This window comes from Notolepis coatsorum (genome assembly GCF_963971535.1).
Source record: "Notolepis coatsorum genome assembly, contig: SUPER_11_unloc_1, whole genome shotgun sequence".
Taxonomy (NCBI): Eukaryota; Metazoa; Chordata; class Actinopteri; order Aulopiformes; family Paralepididae; genus Notolepis; species Notolepis coatsorum.
In genome coordinates, this window is record NW_028174870.1 from 1,220,738 (window position 1) to 1,244,566 (window position 23,829).

Genomic DNA, 23,829 nt, shown 5'->3' on the forward strand with positions numbered 1-23,829 from the left:
CATGACCATGCCGCAGTATTTGCCCGCGTCCACCTCTTGTTTGATGTGGTCGTTCAAGTAGAGAAGGCATGTGTCAGTGGAGTGGGATGTTCTGAAGCCAGATTGGAATTCGTAGATTAGATTTTTTTCCGCGAGGTACTTTTCGATCTGTTCGTATACTATTTTTTCCATGACTTTCGAGATGGATGTAAGGATAGAAACAGGGCGGTAGTTACCCGGGTCTAATTTGCTGCCCTTTTTGTGCAGGGGTGTTACTCTCGCAATTTTGAAGTCCTTGGGGACGTGTCCCTGTTTTATGGAGAGGTTTATTATGTGTGTGATGACTGGGGTGATGGCTGCTGCTGAGTCTCTGAGGAATTTGGAGGGGATGTTGTCATGGCCAGTGGCCTTGTTTGGTTGGAGGGCGCTCAGTTTTTTGAGTACCTCATCTGTAGTTACTATTTCCAGTTTGAAGTCGTCTTTGTGGACGCCTAGGTTCTTGTAGTATGCTACTATGTGTTCTACCCCATACTGCCCTGAGTGGGAGGGTAGTTTGTTTACCAGTGTTGTGGCTATGTTTGTGAAGAAAGTGTTTAAGTAATTGGCTACATCCAGCTTGTCTGTGATGAGCGTGTTGTCCGTCTTTATGTTTATGTTTGAGAACCTGGTTTTGAGTTTTTTACTGCAGCCTAGTTGATTGTTGAGTAATTTCCAAAGTTCACGTGGTTTATTTTTGTTTTCCTCGGTTTTGTCATTGATGAAATTTTTTTTAGCAGTTTTGATCATGGAGTTTACGTCATTTCTTAGTAATATAAAGTGTATCCATGAACATACGAGCATTCCGTTTGTTTCTCCTCGCATCCGCCATGACCGGGTAGAGCAGCCTGCGTCTACTCATGATCTCTGAACTGGTCACTGATGGAATCTTATGATCCTTTCAGCTCTCTACCGTTGGACATAATAGCAGATTTCATCTTTGAATCGATGACTGGCCACGATGGGACAGGGCCTCTGCTGGTCGACTTCGGCTTTCCCCAGGCGATGGACTCTGGAAAAGCGGATAGCTTCGGTTTCACCCGACTTCATGTTCAGGTTATCTGACAGGAATAACCTAAAAAGTTCCTCGGATTTCTGGTGAGTTTCATTTTTAGTTCCAGGAAGTCGTGAATTATTATGTTGTCTCTCATGCTTCTACATTGTAGGTCAAGAATGTTATTAGCCATGTTGAAATGTTCTTTTTGGAGATCACCCGTCAGACTGATTGATTGATTGATTGAAAACTTTATTAACAGATTTCGTCTTGTTTACATCAGGGTCCCCCATTTTCAATTCATCAGGACATATATGACATGAATGAATGAATGAATGAATGAATGAATGAATGAATGAAAACTTTATTTAACAGATTGCAGAATGGGTACAATACAGTACGGCTCAATACACACAAATTTTGTTAATGGAATGCAGACCTGAGAAAGACGTTTGTCTTGTTTCCATCAGGGTCCCCCATTTTCAATTCATATAGACATTTATGACATACACAACATACATGACATTTATGGCATAGGGACATACAGGTATTTAGTACTGATACATTTGTGACATAAACGGTATTCAAATATACAGTACTGTTACCCCTAGATCCTGACAGAGTATATACATATGATGGGGAGGGGACTGTACAATTAGGAGGGGGTGGTTGGGGGGTAGAGAAATATACATACGGCGGGGAGGAGACTGTCTATTAGGAGGTGGTGGGATTTTGGTGGGGTTTTGGACATTTACAGGGGCCAGTTTCGAATTGCAGCCTCCCGTAGGTGCTCTTTAAGAGCGGTTTTGAATGTGGGTAGGGATTCACACTCCTTTACAGCTTTGGGTAGGGCGTTCCACATTGATGTGGCATAATTGCGAAACGTGTTTAGTCCCTTGTTTGAGCCGAATCTGGGTTTAACATGATTTGTGGAGCTCCCTCTGGTGTTGTGATCGTGGTATTCACTGACCTTTGGGAAGTATTTTGACATGTACATGGGTACCTTGGTCGTGTAGTGTATCTTGTAGACCAGGCCCATTGCAAGTTGCTGTACTCTGTCGTCTACTCTAAGCCATCCTAGGTTGTCAAAGTGGGTTCTAGGAGTAAGGTCAAGCAGTAGTCTGAACAGTTTGTTTTGAGATGTTTGTAATTTTGTTTTTAGCGCCTTTGAGGTGCTTTGGTACCATGAGGTGCAAGCATAGTCGTAGTACCCTTGAATGAGACGTTGTAGTTTGTTTAAGTCGATCCTGAGTGAGGCATTGTCTGCCTTTAGCACCTCGATGAGTGAGTTGTTGTACTCTACAAATGTATTGTGCCAAAGAACATTTACAGTAGCCAAAATGTATATTGCCTTAAATTGTATGTGTACTCTTCCCTGCCTTGCTTGAGTTGATAACATGACTACTACCCGAGACTGGTGATCATAATATACCTAAAGTATTGACTTGGCTTTGTTGGGCCATCAAAATGCAGCGTCACTACGTCTGCCACAACGGCTGCCACAACGGCTGCCCCTTGCTTAGCGGTGATGACATTATCCCCAAACTGATCATCTCTTGATGAGACATCACTTTTCGGATCTGATTTCTGAGCCAAGTAGTTTATGTTTATGTTTATTGCTATCTGCACTTACAAACATACATTCTGGAATAAAAGAAGTCAAAGAAGAATAGTTTAAAATGTGCAGGAAAGGTAAAAAAAACCCAAGGGCTTATAAGCGCCCTCCCCTCTTAAACCTATATATGATAACTGCACAAATCCCCCCCCCCCCCACATTATGCACAAACACATGCGCATATCCCTCTCTCATACACAGATACATACAATACAGCATTATACAACTATTATAATGTTGGGGGAATTTTTTTTAAAGACTTTACACAAATACACATGGATACTATCGACACGATCTGTAGTTCTTTTTTAAGCTTACTTTTTAAATATATAAAGTGGAACATGTTTCTATTAGATTTTGTATATCATTCCACATCACTGCACCTTGATAAACAAATGAGAATTTGGCAACAGAGGTCCTACAGAAAGGAATGTACAGTTTCCAGCTATTGTAATTTTGTTGAACCAAGCAATTTTGGACAGTTGGCCCTTACATTTATTTTGCAATCGCAGTAAAAGTCCTGTGCCTTTGTTCCAGAAGATGTCCTTTGTGTTTCTAAGTGAAGTAGGCTATTTAACCAGCTTAAATACCACATTATAACATGGACATGAGAACTTGCCGGAAGTTAAGATGACAACGTTAATATTTTGGGTGTGCTTGCGATTATGAAGATGTGGGGTCATGGAGGCGGCAGAGCATGTTATAAATGGAGGATTCTGATTACATAAATGTAATTTTTACCTTGTGTTTGTTCAAACTTAATTTGGGGGAAATGACAGTCTCTACCGCTTGACATTAGAAAACCAAGTATTTTGTGCGTTGTGAAGTGCTAGCATCTCTTGATAACATCACTACTACCTGAGACTGGCTATTGAACAGAACAAAAATGTTTTCCTCTCAGGAAAGGCGTCGTGGTGAGATGCGAGGGGATCAACATCTCTGGCAATTTCTACCGCAACAAACGTGAGTAAATGTTGTCATATCTCCGGGTTGCAGAGTTGCTTATCGTCAGTGATGTTTAACCACAGTAAATTATTCGAGTCTAACAACCATGATAATACTTTACATGCACTACCATCTGAGACATAAGCATTGCATACTAAATCAGTGTCTTTCACATTACTGGCTGTTGGGCATAGCTTTAATTTGATTGAAGTAGTCTTTTTGTGTCCATGTGTCTGAACAGTGAAGCACCTGTCCTCCCTGCGTAAAAGGATGAACACCAATCCTTGTCGTGGACCGTACCACTTCAGAGCTCCCAGCAGAATCTTCTGCAGGTAACTGTCCGAGCTAACATTTTAAAACAACCACCCACCCCCAAACTGTAGCAAACTTTTATTTTTATAAATGGTAGGAAAAGGTTTCCCCTTCCAAAGCAATCATGGACTAGGCAAATGACAACATCATGTTTATATTTTTGCTGCATTTAAATGGATTTAATGTAATTTGACTGAGGAAAGTAGCAGGATTTTAAGATTGGCATGGAGGGATCAAAAGATACTAGATATTATGAGGATAAACGAGGCTTTTGGACCTTGTTGCAAGATTTATTCATTCAGAATTCATGTTAGCCGGCACATTTGTCCAGTGCTCTACTGTGATGAGCACTTTATCCCAAAACTGATCATCTACTGATGAGACAACGGATCTGATTGCTGAGTTGAGTTCAGGACGTAATGTGCTCGGGTCAAAGAACATCACCACTGTAACATCATGCATGCATGGTATTGCTATTGAATTTCTAACTAGCGATTTAGAATCCTAATCTTGTTCTGTTCTGCGTCTGTACAAACCAGGCATGCTCCCTCACAAGACCAAGTGAGGACAGGCTGCCCTGGAGGCGTGAATATTTTAGGCAACCAACTTGTGTTTAGCGTTTCTCTGATTGGCCACTACGCCCATGTGACCGCGGCAGCACGAGAGAGCTGCAGCGCGGAAATAGGCTGTCTATTGCCATTCTCTAAGACAAACTCTAACCTTAACCAGCTCCTTAACAGCGCCTAAACTTAACCCTTCTAACCTTAACCAACTCCGAAACAATGCCTAACCTTAACCTTAACCTTAACCAACTCCGAAACAATGCCTAACCTTAACCTTAACCTTAACCAACTCCGAAACAATGCCTAACCTTAACCTTAATAACCAACTCCGAAAGAATATTGCCATTCTCTAAGACAAACTCTAACCTTAACCAGCTCCATAACAGCGCCTAAACTTAACCCTTCTAACCTTAATCAACTCCGAAACAATGCCTAACCTTAACCTTAACCAACTCCGAAACAATGCTTAAAGTTAACATGCCTAAACTTAACCGGCGAAAGAATGCACGTTAATTTTTTTTTAACTGTTGTTTGCCTCTGTGTCTGATGTTGATTTCTGTTCCACAGAGGAAGCCTATAGTGGTCCCAGCTGCACTTAACACTTCCGGCGCCAACAGCAGAGGGCGCTGATGGCCCTTCAGCGCCAGTGCTTTATCCAATGTAGGATAGGACTTATTTGCGAGTGCTTAAAATTAGGGATGCTCGATATTGGCTTTTTTACCGATATACCGATATTGTCCAACTCTTAATTTCCGATACCGATATCAACCGATACCGATATATGCAGAGTTCCCCCCCCCCCCCCCCCCCAAAAACGGAATAATTTCAGGTAATTAACATTACATATCTTTCGTCGTGTAATTAACACAACATTATGCATACTTTGACAATAAATAAAATAATAATTGGTTCTTACTTGCTTGCCTGGGTAAATAAAGGTTAAATAAATGTAAAAAGAAAAAAAACCCGATACCGATATTTTCCGATATCACATTTTTATGCCAATATCGGCCAATAATATCGGTAGGCCGATAATATCGGACATCCCTACTTAAAATATATGAAATATAATAGCAATAGATCTAAATAACACAGTGATTGTCAGTGAGTTGCTTCCAGTCAACATGCACGAAACAGATAATTTTTTCATACATACATTTCCGTTTTATACCGTGATGAATATGAATATATTTCTAGAGCGTTCTGTCTCATCTCAATAAACTCCAGCAAATCGAGCTTCAATGTATTTAGTTAGAAATCGTGCCATTTGTCGCTTGATTTATGATCGTTTTCAAATAAACGCTAGATTATCAATATTATATGTGTCATCATGGGCGAACAGAAGCGGGGTCTGAAAAATCGCTTCTCCGTACTTTGGTTGGCGCGAACCTCACACACACACACACACACACACGCTCTGATGGCGGTGAAAAGAACATCTGATTAACCCAAGATTGGTAACATAGATTCCTTACCTGACATCTGATGTAGTGCAAAAAGATTAATCCAATTCCTGATCGCCATTCCAAATATTGATCGCGTTTATTGATCCAACGTTATATGTCCAAAACACATAATCCACGCTGCTCCGATTGTCCCCAGTCAATGTGTTATATGCCCGAGAAGGAAAACCTTGACCGGACTTCTTAGATTGATGCACAGCCCCAGCCAGAGGGATTCCAATGATGTGCAATACCATCAGGGAGACGTTAGGCGGCGGTATTTGCGCTTTGCGAGCTCAGACCCATTCCCAATGATAACGTCAGGCTGGATGGATGAAAAAAGAATGGATATAGCAAAAAAAGAAATATTGATTAAAACCCGGGATTTCTCGGGTTTGGCGCCCAGAGCATGGCGAGTTAACCCGACTTATCTCGGGTTTGGCCTCCAAAGGGTTAAAATAGTGAGTCTGAAGCCCACTCGCAAGGTGACATCATAATAGACAAAGTATTTACTTGGTTTTGTTGGGCCATCAAAATGGAGCGTCACTACATCTGCTACAACGGCTGCCCCTTGCTTAGCGGTGATGACATCTTTATCCCAAAACTGATCATCTCTTGATGAGACATAACTTTTCGGATCTTGATTCCTGAGCAGTCTGGGACGATGTAGTTTCCAGCTATTGTAATTTAGTTGAACCATTAAATTGTCCAATCTTTCGCCGTCGATTAACACATTCCCGGCCAACCACGGACATGTCCGTGTTTCGGATCCAACGGTTGAGGGCCAACCACGGGTTGTTTTGGCTTTTATTCCATTGTAATATCCCACTCAATGTCACCCTGCAGCACTGCAGATTTACCCTACTCTTGGAATTCGGAAAAGTGCATTACCGGCCAGATCCTCGTAGGGGCGCTGTCTCAATAATGCAGTGTTCCCTGTGGCAGAACAGATGAAGTTTTTTTTCATCATGCAGTGAATTTTCCTGCTAGCCTGAAGCTATGCCTGTAGCATGTAGCTTGGAATACCTTTTGCGACGCCGAATTCAGTATGCAGTAAAGGAATATATCATCAGCCAATGGACATATGGATCTACCAGGCGATCGATAACTGGGAAATCCTTTTTGCAGTCCAACCGGTCACAGGTAAGAGCTATTTGACGTCAATTACAGCCCAATCGGGCCTTGCTTTGATAGCCATCCACCCGGTCAGCGAATTAGGCTACTGAGGCTAATGCCGTTATTGGTAATCAATAATCAGAAACGACGTCCCCCGCCCCCACCCCCTTTCATGCAGTCATGGTGGACCATGATACCGATCAAATGCATTTAGATTTTTATCTCTAGCTGGTCTATGGCCGAAATGCCATTCGATTTAACGTTATTAGCTTAGCGCCGTGTAACTCGCCTTCCAGGAAATACCCCAGAACATTTTGCTATATAGTTCATATTCACAACGCTATAAAATGGGAACGTATTGATGAAAAAATTATTTGTATAAGGCATATTGAAGGGACGGTTTATAGTGTCAATTGACAATGAGAATGGACAGATAGCAATACTATAAAGTATAAATTTAGCTCTACAAACAGCCTCACGCACAGGGAACAAAATAAGCACCCGCCAAACGCCAATGGCGTGTAGATTTCCTCTTTGGCTGGTCAATTACAGAGGCTACTCAGCCACTCTGGCGTGTAAAATAATTGGGAGCCATATGAGCATATTAGAGTATTATATCAGGGCTATACAGTGCGAGCATTTCACTCGTATTTGCCTCTAAAAATAGATTTGTGCGAACCGGAAAAATCATTTAGGAGCACAGTGTGCGAGTAATAGTCTTGCGTAGTTGGCGTGTCAACAACTGCGCAATTGTCATTTCATAATAGAGACGGAGCAGCGCGGATCAGCTCTGTAACAACTCATCTCGAGGCACGCTATGTGCAACAAAAACTCAGCGAGCAGCAGTTCCAATTGTCTAACATGCTTTGCATCCTCGCCAGTTATTCCCACGTCGCACTAAAAAACAATAACTACTGTAATGTTATCTGCTAACTGAGTACTCTAACTAAGCTAACCTGCTACCGCTAACTACTGCTAACGCTAATCACTGGGGACGATCAGAGGCATAGTGAGGGAAGGGAGGGCTGAGAATCTGTCTCTCTCCGTCTATCTCTGTGTGTGTGTGTCTCGCTCTCTCTCCCTCTCCCTCTCTCCATCTCTCTCCTGAACCTATTTCATTAAAAAGGAAGATATTGATGGACAGTAGCTATAGTATATAGCTCAGTAGCTGTAACAGAATAATTGTATTATGTACTATTGATTAACTATTATTCAATAGCGTTTAAATTATAATGAATTAAATAATTGTATAAAGAATTTTCCATGTTCTGTCATCTAATAATATATTCCATTACCTTTCCTATCTGTATCAAAGTCAAAATGTTGGTATCGTGACAACAGTACAACATACAAAAGCAGCTTGACAACGGATATCCTTTGTGTCTAGTAGGCATGTGGGCCAATGTGTGATTTTGGTGATATGTGCTATTGCACAGATGTTGACCCTTAGTATGCACACGCACGCACAGTATAATATGGATGTAATAAATAGTGTGTTAATAAACTCTGTTACTTGAAAAAATTTCACTGTGCTCCTAAATTGTGCTCCTAATTTTTTTTTTTATTTAGGAGCACATGTGCTCCCTGGGGAAAAGGTTAGCATAGAGCCCTGTATATAGTAATAATAATAACACATGGCGATATACTAAAAAGCTATTTCGAATTTTTGGTTGGTAAAAAAAAAGTTAATTTTGTTCCCTGCTCACGCACAATGAAAGTTTGTTTTGATTTGCTGGCCGTATAGAGTGGGATTAGACGGATCCAAATGGCCCCGAATGTGTTAAAGACGCACTTCTTCAATCATTATCTGAAATAATAATAAAAGAAAAACTAGTGCTGTCAGGTGATTAAAAAAATGTATCTAATTAATTACAGGATTTGTAATTAATTAATCGCATATTTTCTTATTTAAAAAAATAAATCTTTTTCCCCCTCCTTTTTTCCGTTTTTCTCCCATCCCAATGTTAATCGTTATGCCAATTCCCAATCCCCTTCCTGGTCGTTGCGCACCTACCCCCATACAGTCGGTCTGGGAGGGGGCGGAGACTGTCACATGCTTCCTCCGACACATGTGTAGCCAATCAACCGCTTCTTTTCACCTGGCAACGCGGACTCTCACTGAGAGAGTGTAACGTGTGGAAGGATCACACTACCTCTCTTAGATCCTTCCCTCGCTGAGCAGGCGCCCCGACAGAACTGTAGGAGTCGCTGTTTACAACGACCCGGACCCACCCTCTAACACTGCCAATTGTGTTAGTATGATGGCCGGCCAAGCCGGTAGCAACGCCGAGAGCTGGGCTCGATACCAGTATCTCCTGCGTTGGTGACGAGCGACTTGCCCACTGCGCCACCCAGCCGCCCTTAATTAATCGCATTTTAATCGCATAACCATTTTAGGCCTGATATTCTATATTCTATAATCATATTTCAAATTGTAGGGCGGCTACGTGGCGTAGTGGGCAAGGCGCTCGCCACGAATGACGGAGACGCTGGGCTTGCCTGTTCGAGCCCAGCGCTCCACATTGCTTTCAGTTTAGCTGGCCGTCCGTACTAATACACATTGGCCGTATTAGGGGGTGGGAAACTGTAGGGTGGGGATCGGGCGTTGTGGACAGCGACTCCTACAGGTCGGTTGGTGCGCCTGCGCAGTAGAATCAGGAAGTGTCGGGGGCAGCGTGAGCCTCCCACGCGTTACTCCTCGCCACTGAGAGATCGAGCTGCGCAGGTGAAAAGATGCGACTGCTGTTACCTCAAGTACCGGAGGGGACTTGTGCTATGTATGACTTAGTCCACATTGCAGCCGGCTTGTGGGAGGCAAGAAACAGCGTTCGTGACAGGGGAGGGTTGAATTGGATGATACGAAATTGGGATGGGAGAAAATATAGAAAATGGGAGAAAAAGTGGATCAAAAAAAATAAATCATATTTCAAATTGCATGTGTCCGGATGGCAGAATTCAGTACTGTATCTACAAAACCTTCTGTTTAATCATCTTCCCTTCATTAATTTGCTTAGATTTTTCACGTCTGGTAAATTTTTGCATGGTGTTCTTCACAGCCAAAACAATTTAAAATTTAAATTGAATTGATATTCTTATTTGGTTCATTACAATTTACTCACGCCTAGTAACAGTGTCGTATATTTATCTAAATAAAACCTGTAAATTAAACAATAGAAATTATGCACATATATGAAATAGCAAAGAACTAGGTTATTTTCTCTTAGAAAAATAGAGACTCACAGCCATGCCAAATCACCTGTTAGGTTAACCATACATTTGAGTCAACAAGAAGGCTGTTAACTGGCCTCAGTCGAAATTGATCAAAATGACCCGTATAAGCATTACAGGAGGGATTAAAATCATCTAGCGGTTTCTGGAAAAGGCCACAGGAGAATTCAGTCAAAAGCTAATAGTGCAACCCTTCACCCTTCACCTAGCAGCTATAGGAAAAAGCCCAGAGTGCCATAAAAATAAGAACAGATCAAATGGCAAACAGATGACACATCTTCCTCCACAACGAACAGGGATGGTGCGCCAAATAACTAAACTTTTAAGTCAAGAAGTGACGGCCTGAAGGCCAACATCCGAGTTCTGTTTACTTTAGCTAAGCAGACCAAACAGGCCATTCTGTGATACCCACTGTTAGGTTGAATGGGTACTATATTTCCATCTGTATGAGGGTCGCATTCAGGGACACTTGGGTAAATCATTCTAAAAGGAAACTAGTTCATATCCCCTCTGTAAGGTCACCTTGTAACGCTGTTTCGCAAGACCCAAATCACTGAGAGGGGAGACCTTCTAGCCAATAGGAAAGCAGGCTCTCTGGGGTGACGGCACTGGATGGCGCAAGGGCTGGGGGGGGTTCTCTCTTCTCTATAAAACCTACAGGTTGAATGATGGAGGTGACACAGAGACACCGAGACACCGAGACGCAGAGAGACACGCAGGGAGAACGGAAAAGCAGAGACGGAGAATCCACCCCACCAGTTCGAGAATAAGAGACGCCACTAAGAAGCCCTCCGGGAAAAGCTGATTAGAGATAGAAAATAATTGATGCTGTGAACCAGATAATTTAAGCTGTTGGATATTCCAATAAAACAACGGTCAGAACCGTTTTCACCCGCAGCGCTGTCTCCGCCTCCACGTGATTTCCAAAGGACCACATTTGAATGAACTGTTACTTTAACGGGAAACACAACGAGCAGAGTAAGCTATTCCACTATACATTAGAGAAAGATCATATAGCTATAACATAGAATCATTGAGAAGATACATTAATCTGGCGCCGTGACTACCGGTCTGTACATCCGAACGGGACCCAGGACAAGGACAACAGAACTTCAAAAACTCTCAGAGCAGAGCAGCGACGCCTGACTACACCATCCTCGAGCAACAACAACCAGCAGAGGCCAAACGGTGAGTTGAAGATGTGTCTGTATTGTCGGGGTTTGTTTGGGCAGATTTCGAACAGGGGTAGAGAATGGTTGCATTGGCGCGATCGAATTAAAACGATTGAGCGCACAGCCGTATCGGCACTAATGAAATGAAGGGGATTGGCGCGATCGGGTTGGACAATAAAATAGTTCAGGTCGCGCACTGCTGAGGGGCTAGAGGATTGCGCCAGGTTAGGCGACAGATACTCTTGTTTAGAATCGTAGGTTCAAATGCAATGACAATAACTGGAGACGTCTGGTTTGTACGTTGCTAAAGACAAATCGACGTCGTACGAATCCGTTTAGTTCTTACGGAACAAGAGCTCTGGAGCGCGTAAGGTAGTCCTCTTAAACCTCGGAAAAATTAGCACTTGTGCACTGGGGGGTTATAAAGATCTGCGCTTATGTTCGAACTAAAAAACTGCACTTAGAAGCGATGAGGCATTATATAAGGACTTTAGTATGTAACAATGTATATATGTTGTTTAGATGAAATAGGATGACACATGTATGGTATCATGGCTATAATCAAACGTACGTCATCATAACGCTAAACGTCGCGGATTACTATATTACAACCAATACGGAATAAAGCCGTTTTATACCCGGGAAGCTACTGCTATACAAAGCAGGGCTAATACATGCTAAGCTACGTTGCAAGCTAACGGGGAATGCTGGGGGTTACTAATGTTTAGTACGACTGTTGTGTTGAGATGACGGAAATTATAGCTTCATCCATGGTGGCTGAAAAAGGCTACCAAATGATGCTACATGATGTGCAAGGTTGACCAGTGCTAAGAATGATTATGTTGCTGAATGGAAGTATGAGTGTAACTGTGTGGATGAGAGAGGATGTGTGTGAATGAGTCTGCTAGAGGTTATGGAGTGGATGCCGGTATTTTTTGTATTATTATGAACCAGCTGGTGGCCAAGGCTGCAACGGAGAAACCACACCCCTGTCCTGCCAGCATTAGCTGGCGCGACGGGACTAGCGTGTGGACGCTGTGTTGCGTTTTCGAGTGAATTGAATGAATGACATGTGAGATGGAACCTAGGAGATGTGTAATGTGCGTTGAAATTTTTCAAATCGGGGCTGTAGAAGTTTAAAAGTAATGTAGTAAAGATCAAAGAAAACGGGGATTTTAGAGCTGGTGACGTCATAGGGAGCGTCGGAGCTTGGGGTGCGTTAGATTTGTAATACGGGGCTAGATCGGGAGCGTTATATTTAAAATACGGAGCCGGCCGGGGCCGGACGGGCGTACAAACGAGAAAATGATACTGTAAGGTTTATGAACGAATGCTTAATAAATTTAAAGTTATGTTACGGGGTGTAGCTGGGGTTGTGTAAACGTCGCGATGTGTTGTGCCGCTCAAATCAACAGGATAGTGGGCCGTATAGGAAACGCTATTGTAAGGGGCTAGGCTAAGCTAACTAGCCGTGCTAGGCTAATCGAGCGATAGCAACATTGAGCTAAGCTAATTGGGATAACAGTATTAAGCTAATGGTGTTAGCAGTGGACAGCTAACTATGCTAAAAATGCTAAGCTAACTATGCTAACATGCTAAAGCTACCTGTGCTAACAATGTTGCATGCTGGGAGTCTCGGGGAATATCGCGTGATGCTATTTTGGCTGACAGCGGGACCTTGTGTGTGTAAACGTGACGTAAGCCTGTGGCGACGTCTCGCGGGAAGCCATCCTTAATGCCGGACTACGATTCGGTACAGGGAATTCTGGGAATTGGGGTTCATGTTGTGTGAGCACGTCGGCTGACGTCATGGGAGGAGTGGCTGCGTGATGACGCACTTGTCGAATAGAGACAGCAGGGGGCGGTGTTGTCTTTGAAATGGATACACCTCTGCTGTTGCTTCGCCCTCTCTCCCTAGGTTGCCCCCCTCCCTCCCTCCCTCCCTCCCTCCCTCTCTCTCTCTCTCTCTCCCTCCCTCCTTCTCCTCTCCTCTCCTCTCTCTCTCTCCCTCCCTCACCTCCTTTTCTTCCTCCATCCCTCCCTCCCATTTCCACTCCCTCCCTCCTTTTTCCCCCTTTTATGGCTAAAATGGTACAGTATATGAGAGGATACTAGGAGTTTCATCAGGGCCCCCCCTCCCCACTGTAGCCTTCCCTATAGGGTGTGCCCCCTCCTGCACTATTATAATGGGTGCCATCCTGCACTATTATAATGGGTGCCATCCTGCACTATTATAATGGGCCATCCTGCACTATTATAATGGGTGCCATCCTGCATTATCATAGTGTGTGCCCCCTTCCCCTCCCCCCTTCCATCCATCCTGCACTATCATAGTGGGTACCACATTCCATTCCATCCTTCCATTTATTATATGGTGTGAGCTCCCTATGGTACAGCTCCTTCCCTGGAATGCTTCCTTTCTCCCTTCATAGCTTCTATGGTGTGTGCCCCCCCCCCCCCCCCCCCGCCCCACTGTAGAGATGAGATATCATCTCCCTCTATACCATAGTGTGTGCCCCCCCATGCAGATATAGTACTCTTTTCCCTCCCTCCCTCCCTCCCTCCCTCCCTCCCTCCCTCCCTCCCTCCCTCCCTCCCTCCCTCCCTCCTTCCCTCTCCTCTCTCTCCCTCCCTCCCTCCCTCCCTCCCTCTCCTCTCTCTCCCTCCCTCCCTCCCTCCCTCCCTGCCACCCTCTCTCCCTCCCTCTCTCCCTCCCTCCCTCTCTCCCGTTCCTGTGTGCGTATGAGTCACGTGTCTGTTCTAATGTTTGCAAACAATGCACCTTTAGATGTAGTTGTGATGCGCTCTGCTCACGGGGACAAGTTTGTAACATGAGACGCACAGGAGGTCTTGTTTCGCATTTAATTTAACCAGATGTGTGGAGGCTTATTTCCTGATACGGGTTCGAAGATAACTTCACAGTTATTGGCAATTTGTTTCCTTATGTCGCTTCCTCCAGGGTTCCAACTTGTGTTGACAGACGGCAACCCTGCTCAAATACGGAGCGTCGGCGCTCTCGCTGGACTAGAAGGGTGCACTCGGTAGAGCACAGATGTCCGCCAGGACGGCAGCCACACATGATAGTGATAATAATGGATTGGATTTGTGATGCGCTTTTTGTTCGATGGGATCCCAGAGTGCTACGCTACAGGTTTAAAACAGTTATAGGGAAGAAATAGAACATGGTTAATTAGAAACATAGAATAAACGGAGGATTTAAAAAACGAGGGCGATAAAGTTAAAGTAGGAGGCTGACAGTCGAAGGCCTTTTTGAACAGGTGGAGTTTCGGCCTGCCTTCTCCCTCCCCCGTCCCCCCCTCCTCCCTTCGTCTCGCCGTCTCTCTTCTTCTTTCCCTCTCTCCCTCCCTCCCTCCCTCTCTCCCTGCATCCCTCCCTCCCCCATTCCCTTCTCCCTCTCTCCGTCCCTTGGGGTATAGTGGTGGCTTTTAGGAACTCCATGCAAAGACCATTAGTTGTATTAAGCTGTGGGTTAACTGGACCAGGCTGTACGGTGAAGTCTGCTGGGAATAGAAAGAAAATAAATAAATCTCCCTTCATAGCATCCCCCCCTCCTTCCCTCTCTGTGCCCCCCCCCCTCCCTTCATCTGTCTGTGCCCCCCCCTCCCTTCATCTGTCCTCCCTCTCTCCCTCCCTGTCTTCCTCCCGCTCTCTCTCCCTCCCTCCCTCCCGGTATCTCCCCTTCCCTCTGTCTATCCCTCTCTCCCAGATGGACTCTGTTGATTGATTGGTTGATTGAAAACTTTATCAGAATGGGTGCAATACAGTACGGCTCAATGCACACGATTGTTAAGGGGATGCAGACCAGAGAAAGACTTTCGTCTTGTTTACATCAGGGTCCCCCATTTTCGGTTCATCAGGACATACATGGCATGCAGTTAGTTAGAGTATTCGAGTTAGGTTGCCCTTATGGTGGGCTTGAGGCAGTGGTTGTATTTAAAATAGTGTTTACTTTACGGAAGGATAGGGTAATATTCATGGTCGTTTGGGAACTCCTCTTCCGTATGTATGTCTCTCCTTCTCTCCCTCCCTTCATTTCTCCACGTGCGCCCCCCCTCGATGCCTTGCCTTCAGATGGATTGTGGGTACGTTACGGACCGTTTCTAGTTGGGGTCCCTCCAACCCCCAGACTGGCCCTCTTGAGAGTGGCGTGTGTGTTTGGGCTGGGGGCAAGGAGTTGGAGCATTTGTTATAAGGGAGATGGGTTTTACATTAGATTGGTTTTGGTTAGAGACGGTTGTGGCGTGTTTTTTGTTTTTCATTTTAGGGAAGGTGCCAGTCCCCTGGTTTCCCCCTTCGGTTGGGGTCCTTGGAGGCAGGGTTGGCTTTGCGTCTTGTTGTGTGTTATTGGTTGGGTGGTTGTTTTAAACTATGTAGCTGTTATGTATGTGAAATAGGTGCCGGTACAGGTGGTGGTTGGACGAGTTGTGATATTCCTTGGAAGGGGGCTTGGGGTGTTTTCATTCAGGTTCGAAACTGAGGGAAGATGCTTTGGGCTGTGAGAAGACGGGTCTCTGTGGATTCAGGGATCATGGGAAATGTTGCGGTGGGTATAGTACTGGGGTTCATGAATTTAATAACGTGGACAACTGGGCTATGTAACGGTCAGGGGTTTAGTGACCTAAGTTGCTAAAGATAAATTTTTTCCCGTGATAGTGGTTGGAAGCAGTGACGCCACCAAAAGGTTTTTTTGGTGGTGTGAGGGGGTATGTGTGGAAATATAATGTAGAATGATGTTGTATGAAGAATGTGATGAAGGCGTGAGATGTAAATGTGGTGAGAAATGTAGGAAGAAGTATAGTTTTTGATTTTCATAGTAGAAAGCAAGTAGGGAAGTTAATATTACATTTATACATAGTTAATACGCGGAGCAGTCATTTAAAGTATAAATTATGACAATTTCAACAAGGCAAAAAGAAATTGGAACAGATGGCTAACCAAGTTTACCATTTGTTAGAATTGATAGGTTGTGTGGAACTTAATGATTATGTTCCCCAGAGAACCAAAGGTGAAGGGAACACACAAAGGATTGGAACCTCCAGTTTCCGGTTGGACAAATGGACAAAAACAAGTAAAGCCGTATCGTTATATTCAAGTAGATCACACCGAATCTCTCTAGAAGAATTAGTATAGGAATGCCCGACATTTCCAATGCATAAATATTGAGGAAATGACAAGGGAAATGCCACTGTATTAAGTGTTATGTTTTTGCTTTCTTTTTGCACAGGCTCGGCGAGGACTAGGGCTCTGGCGATTTCAATACCAATTGGGGAAATGGCTATATGAGCCTTGGTATAGTATGAATGATAAGAAAATTGTCAATCCCTGTCTGCACCGGTATAAATCTGATAGTGTGGGTGAATTTTAACTCAAGTAGCGAAAAATAGGTTTGGACACAGAGAAACTTGTTCTTCCAAACGGTGATTAAGTGGTGAGAATGTCGGGTACACAGGAAGTTCACCTTAGTGGAACATTGATAGAGACAACTGAAGGTTTAGAAGCAATAACGATAGCAAAAGTAGACAATCTGTCTATGTCAATGACTGGAAATATTACAATAGAAGTGAAGAAGCCATGGCCAAAGAGATTCAGGCCTTTACAAGACCTTGTATTTAAGTATAAAAAAGGAGGCTGTTATAGATTGAGAAACAAAAATAAAAAACAGAAAAGGAGAGCACGAAAAGCGATGAAAAGAAGTAATGCCGACAATAGCAATAGGCTGACAACCTTTGCAGACACTCCCGTAGAAAGATTGATATCTGAAGTTAATCTGATTGAGTGGGATGTGATGGAATTTCCTCAGGTGACCAGTATAACAGAGGGACTGGAAATAATGACTTTGATTCCAATACAGGAGGTCTTACAGGAGAGAGAACCAGAGACAACGGTTTTACTCCAACCAGAACCGAGCCACACTGGGGTGTCCATTGCAGGCGACTGCAGTTTAACCAAGGGACAGAGAAAGAGACTGAGAAGAGCGGCGTTGTTACAGCCGTCCCACGAAGTCCACTCTGGCCGTACGGCTGAAACAGGGACCGATAGCAGGTATGGAAATGTACACAAACAGTTTCCACAGCCCAGTCCAGTCGTCCCTCGAGACCAAAGCCAGGATGAGAGGCGTGGGCCAGTGACGAGGAGCCAGACAGCGGGGGCCAGGGTGGAGGTAGAGAGGATGACGTGCCTCTCTCCAGAAAGACAAAGAGCATTCACGGAAGCGTCCGAAAGACATGAGACAGTCCGTAGAAAACTGGTGGAGAAGCAGCTGGCGGTTGACCAAGTCACACGCGAGAGGGAGGTGCTAGAACAAGAGCTGGCGAAACAGACTGTGATCATGAGTGATGTAATTTTGGAAATCATGTTTCGTACTGCAGAACAAGGACTCAGTGAACAAGAGAAGTCACTTGCCCTGTTACCTGAACAGGGAGCGGAGCAGCGAGGGAATGATGACAGCCGCAGGGGGGGTGAGTTTCCAGGCCCCTCCCAACAACAAAAGGCCCAAGGTGCGGCGGCTGGGAAGAACAGGTATGTCCCTCTCTCATCCAGACAACAGAACTGGCAGCCCCAAGGAGGAAATGGACGACAAAGAGGGGGACCGCTTGGATGGCCGGCATCAACTGAGTGCTGGAAATGTGGGGAAATCGGCCATCTCGCTCGATCATGTGGCAAAGGGTGGCGGGCTCAGCCAGAGTCCAATAGAAAGCAAGCGTCCATCAGAAAACAGAGTTGCTGGACATGTGGAAAGTTGGGACATTTTCAGAAGGGGTGTAAAGAGGGTGTGTCTGCAAAGGCCATAGGTTGAATAAGAACGAGGCAGGAATGCACAAGCGAAGCTCATAGTGCTCGGGAAAATAGAGGTATTAATAAGTTAAAATGGGAAAAAGGACTGATTGGAATAAAAATAGAATAAAAAAAATATATATATATATGTATATATAGAAGCGTTGGTACATTAGGTTATGAGTGGAAGCGACTAAGATGGATGTGCAACTAACAGGGAGAGATGAAATGACTGACAGATGCATGAGCCAATCGTACTAACAGTTAATTAATAGACCAATCATGGGTTTTCCTTTTTGCTACAGTGTGTCTGATCAACTCTTGCTGTGGCAGTGAGGAAAACGTAAGGGAGAAGGGTATGGTGGACGATTTTTGGTATCTCCCACCTGTACAGCCTGGCCCGGCTGCACAGATTGGAGAGAGAGAGAAAAATGGTCACCGCAATGGCTCTTGTGGTCATGTGAACTCTGAACCAGACGGTGTCAGAGAAGGGTTAAACAGTTGATATTTAGACATAATATTAAACAGAGTTAATAACAAAGGACTATTTTAGTAGTGATTATACATACTTGATCCAAGGGTGGTCAAGGAGACTTTAAAAAAAAAAAAAAAAAAAATAATAAAAATTAATTTCTTTACTTAATTTCTTTTTAATTTTTAATTTTTATTTCTTAGTGGTTATGCGGGGGTATTTATGCCTCTAGCTGATAGTTTAGTTCTGTTGATGGGTGTGTTGCATGAAGGCACTCACGAATTTTTGTTTATGTTTGTTTGCAATTTTTTTTTTTTTTTTTTTTGACACTCTATTTTTTTAGGAACTGACTGGCTGGGAGGGATCTCTCGCCGGTCAGGGATAGCAGGTGGTGGTGACACAGCGGGACTGGTAGGAATGTCTAAAATAATGGGCTGGAAACTAAGGGTGGACGGGAGCTGGTTCATGATTTAGTTTTCCGCTCATTGAGAGTCCAGGAGTAGTATCTGGGGAGTTGTGTCACGTTTTTGGGTTTGGTAAGTGTTGGGCGAACGTGTTTCTCTGTTTATAGGTAAGCTCTGTAGATTTTGGTCACCATTGGCCAAATAGTTTACAAGTAGGGTGCAGACGTGTGAAATTGATAATTGGCTTATGGGAGACTCTGCACCGGCTTGTTGAAGGCTGGCAGAGTGTGTGGGATGTGTGTTTAAAGGGACTGTGGTTTGTTACCATGCACATAGGTTCTGTTGGTGGTTGGCCTCGTCTAGAGCTGGCTGTCCGGACCGAGGAGGCTGTCTGGAAACAAGGTATTGATAGTGTAATAAATGGTTATTCCACTTTCAAGGGTGGAAGTGGTGATTGTGTTGAACTTGAGATAATTGATCTAGTAAGATAGTACAGCACAAAAATGAATGAGACAAAGGTGATTTGATTGAATATTAACAATTGAAGCTGTGGAATATATAGATAACGAATTTGGAAAAAGAGTGTTGTCAAATACAGAACAGTAAAGATGTATCTGTGCGGAAAAGAGAACTTCCAATCCATTGTGTGTTTGTAAATAACAATCCAAAATGCAAAAAAGGACAGAGGGAAAATCGTTTCCTTCTGTGGAAAATCGGAGCAGTACCAAAAACTGCATACAACAAAGAAGAGGCTGTGGTTAGCACAAAATACAACAAGAAGAAAACAGTCAAAACGAGGTAGCCGTAAAGACCTCAGGAGGTTTAAACAGGGATAACTGACAGGGATGAAAGCGAAGAATAATTGAGGCCTCAGTGGTATTTTCAAGGAGAAGAGATGATTTATGTTTGCTTGTTTGAATCTCCCTCGATGTTTAGAGTGTTAATCTTTTGGGTAGGATGTATTAATCTTTTCTTGCAGAGTCAATTACACAAAACAGACACATTGAAGATAAGTAAACATGGATAAAATAGTCTAAACAAAAAAGCTGTTATTGAAAGAGTGTTTCCTTGTAAAAACAGGAACAGCTTTCTTAGTCTAGAGTCATAGTAATAACTGATATTGTGTGTGACTGGGGAAGAAGCCAACGGAAAGAGTGAATGATGATTTTGTAACTGTACAGACGGAAATGGGTTTGGTAGTTCGATTTGTGTAAATTTTGGATTTTTTGAATTTTTTGAAAATATTAGCAAAAATGATAATTATGGTTTAACATATTTAATTTAGAACATATTGGTGCTATATAGTGGGTTATGAAACCCACTAAGGGTGGATTGTCGTATATTTATCTAAATAAAACCTGTAAATTAAACAATAGAAATTATGCACATATATGAAATAGCAAAGAACTAGGTTATTTTCTCTTAGAAAAATAGAGACTCACAGCCATGCCAAATCACCTGTTAGGTTAACCATACATTTGAGTCAACAAGAAGGCTGTTAACTGGCCTCAGTCGAAATTGATCAAAATGACCCGTATAAGCATTACAGGAGGGATTAAAATCATCTAGCGGTTTCTGGAAAAGGCCACAGGAGAATTCAGTCAAAAGCTAATAGTGCAACCCTTCACCCTTCACCTAGCAGCTATAGGAAAAAGCCCAGAGTGCCATAAAAATAAGAACAGATCAAATGGCAAACAGATGACACATCTTCCTCCACAACGAACAGGGATGGTGCGCCAAATAACTAAACTTTTAAGTCAAGAAGTGACGGCCTGAAGGCCAACATCCGAGTTCTGTTTACTTTAGCTAAGCAGACCAAACAGGCCATTCTGTGATACCCACTGTTAGGTTGAATGGGTACTATATTTCCATCTGTATGAGGGTCGCATTCAGGGACACTTGGGTAAATCATTCTAAAAGGAAACTAGTTCATATCCCCTCTGTAAGGTCACCTTGTAACGCTGTTTCGCAAGACCCAAATCACTGAGAGGGGAGACCTTCTAGCCAATAGGAAAGCAGGCTCTCTGGGGTGACGGCACTGGATGGCGCAAGGGCTGGGGGGGGTTCTCTCTTCTCTATAAAACCTACAGGTTGAATGATGGAGGTGACACAGAGACACCGAGACACCGAGACGCAGAGAGACACGCAGGGAGAACGGAAAAGCAGAGACGGAGAATCCACCCCACCAGTTCGAGAATAAGAGACGCCACTAAGAAGCCCTCCGGGAAAAGCTGATTAGAGATAGAAAATAATTGATGCTGTGAACCAGATAATTTAAGCTGTTGGATATTCCAATAAAACAACGGTCAGAACCGTTTTCACCCGCAGCGCTGTCTCCGCCTCCACGTGATTTCCAAAGGACCACATTTGAATGAACTGTTACTTTAACGGGAAACACAACGAGCAGAGTAAGCTATTCCACTATACATTAGAGAAAGATCATATAGCTATAACATAGAATCATTGAGAAGATACATTAACAGGCACAGTATTTCTGACACTGGGAATACATTCCCTGAGATCCATAGATGTCCCTAGAATCAGATACCGAGAACATGCAAATGATTAGGGTTCTTTTTGGTGACCCCACACTTTATGTATCGCGTAATTTCAACATGAAAATAAGGAATATCAAAATAAAAGCACACGTCGTTGAACTTGATCATGCATAATTATTAGAAAATGAAATGACAGCACTATGTTACCATGTTACCAATGAAATTAATGAATATTATCAACAAAAGCAACGGAATTGTTTCTGTCTGCACATTTATAAAACAAGGCATATTTAGCCAAAATATGATGCCAGAACATGAAAAGAAAATGTGTTCATGTGCGCTTTGGCAGAGATCCGCTTCTACTCTGAAAATCCGGCAACATAGAGGTATGTTGATGAGAAGAGGACAAGCTTTCTCAGCGCAGCATTACACAACACTGGGTAGTCGTTCCGGACTGATATCCAGAACTTTGCGAGGGCCTGTCCAGTGAACTTGACTTTCAGTAGCTCGTCACACGAAAGATCATTGAGCGCTTCCTGCTCAGACAGTGGGAGGCCTTCTGCGTCATGCGTAATGAACGGATCTTTGATCCAGTTGTCCAAATTGTCCGTGCTCTCTCTCCGAAATTGTTGAAAGAGCCCTTCTAGTGGCTACAGATGATGGGCTTAAAATATTTTTTTGCAACATTCTGTTCCTACAAAAAGCCATCAAGCAGAGTAAATACCCCAAAATCTGCGTTCAAAATGGCGATTTAATACTCTGCCTCGAGATAGCCACCTCACTTCTGTGTGGTATAGCAGCTGATTATGCGCAGAGCCCATTTAATCGCATCCAACCGGCACCGCTTCTGACAACAAACCTATCCATTGCGAGTCCAGGTTACACACAAAAGACCAGACCCCCCTCCTGCGATTATACATGTGCAGGATGTAGTGAGGTGTGTATTGGAATACTGTGTCGGCCTCCGTTGATGAAGGGGCGACACATGGCAAATACACACAGCTGCCAGGTGGAAAACTCTATCTGAGTTTTTTTTGTTGCCAATGCGCACAGTCACCTACCTGTGACCCCACTTTGGGCCGCGACCCATAGTTTGAGAACCACTGTTCTATGCTATCCTCTTGAGAGCTATTGTAGAGTGCATTGGCACAGCCAGGCGGCTGCGTGAACACAAACTTGGCAGTTAGGAGTGTGATCACCATTTAGATGATTATCAATCGTGACTTTCTTTGACCAGAAACGAATGCATGTGTAATTAATCTGCGCTCTGTACTATCCAAACATTATCATAAACGTGAACTTGCCAGAAGTTAAGATGTCAACGTTAATATTTTGGGTGTGATTATGAAGACGTGGGCTCATGGGAGGGGCAGAGCATGTTATAAATGGGAGAATTCTGATTAACATGAATGTTAATTATTTTACTTTGTTCAAACTTAATTTGGGGGAAATGACGGCTTCTCCCGCTTGACATTAGAAAACCAAGCATTTTGTGTTGAAGTGCTAGCATCTCCTTTTCAACATGAGAAATGGTGCTAATTGTCGTAAGCATCTTTTGGGAACAAAGTGTATTCAGATGTAACTTGAGCATCTTTACAAACCCTCCAAAGGGAGTGATTGATTGTATGTATTATTTTTTAAACCATAATTGATGGTTCTTTCTCCTTGGTCCTCAGTTGGCCCTCCTTGGTCGCCTGGCCCACGAGGTCGGCTGGAAGTACCAGGCTATCACAGCCACCCTGGAGGAGAAGAGGAAAGAGAAGCTCCACTATAGCCAGAAAAAGACCCTGCTCAAGATGACCAAGCTGGCGGAGAAGAACGTGGAGAGCAACATCTCTAAATACACAGATGTTCTCAAACTATATGGAGTCCTTGTCTGAGCTGGTTTCCTTTGGCCAATACATGTTTATATAAAGTATTGACTTTGTCTATTCCTGTTTGAGAGTTGCACTTTATCATAAAGTGAATTGTTGCATGGGTATCAATGCAATTGCTAGCTTGTTAGTAGTTAATGACAAAAGAAATCTAAGAAAAGGTTCCTATTCAAAATATACAGCATGAAATGAAGTGTGCTTGTGTGACGAAATGCCTCATGGTGTACTGGCACTGAGCAATATGTCATTTAAGTAGGTCTGTCCACTAAATACATTCTTCCTCCACTAGTAGCCTAGTAGATAGGACTTTGTCAACTAATTGATGTATTGATTTAAATCCACACATTCATAACTTGTGTCTCCTGCAGTCGTCAGAACGACCTC

At 43.5% G+C, this 23,829-nt stretch overlaps 1 protein-coding gene and 1 long non-coding RNA gene across 2 annotated transcripts; both read left to right on the top strand.

The window, feature by feature from the left end:
- Window positions 1-1,003: 1,003 nt before the first annotated feature.
- Window positions 1,004-3,898, top strand: LOC311237581. The gene is made up of 3 exons (XR_014620292.1): window positions 1,004-1,113; window positions 3,526-3,587; window positions 3,811-3,898. It is a non-coding gene; the product is annotated as an uncharacterized lncRNA (long non-coding RNA).
- A 524-nt stretch (window positions 3,899-4,422) lies between these two features.
- Window positions 4,423-23,451, top strand: LOC311237578 (large ribosomal subunit protein uL13-like; the record flags this gene model as incomplete). The annotated part of the gene is made up of 3 exons (XM_084338421.1): window positions 4,423-4,442; window positions 6,338-6,371; window positions 23,248-23,451. 3 exons carry the CDS (start codon window positions 4,423-4,425, stop codon window positions 23,449-23,451), a joined length of 258 nt encoding a protein of 85 aa, XP_084194547.1.
- Between the last annotated feature and the right edge of the window lie 378 nt (window positions 23,452-23,829).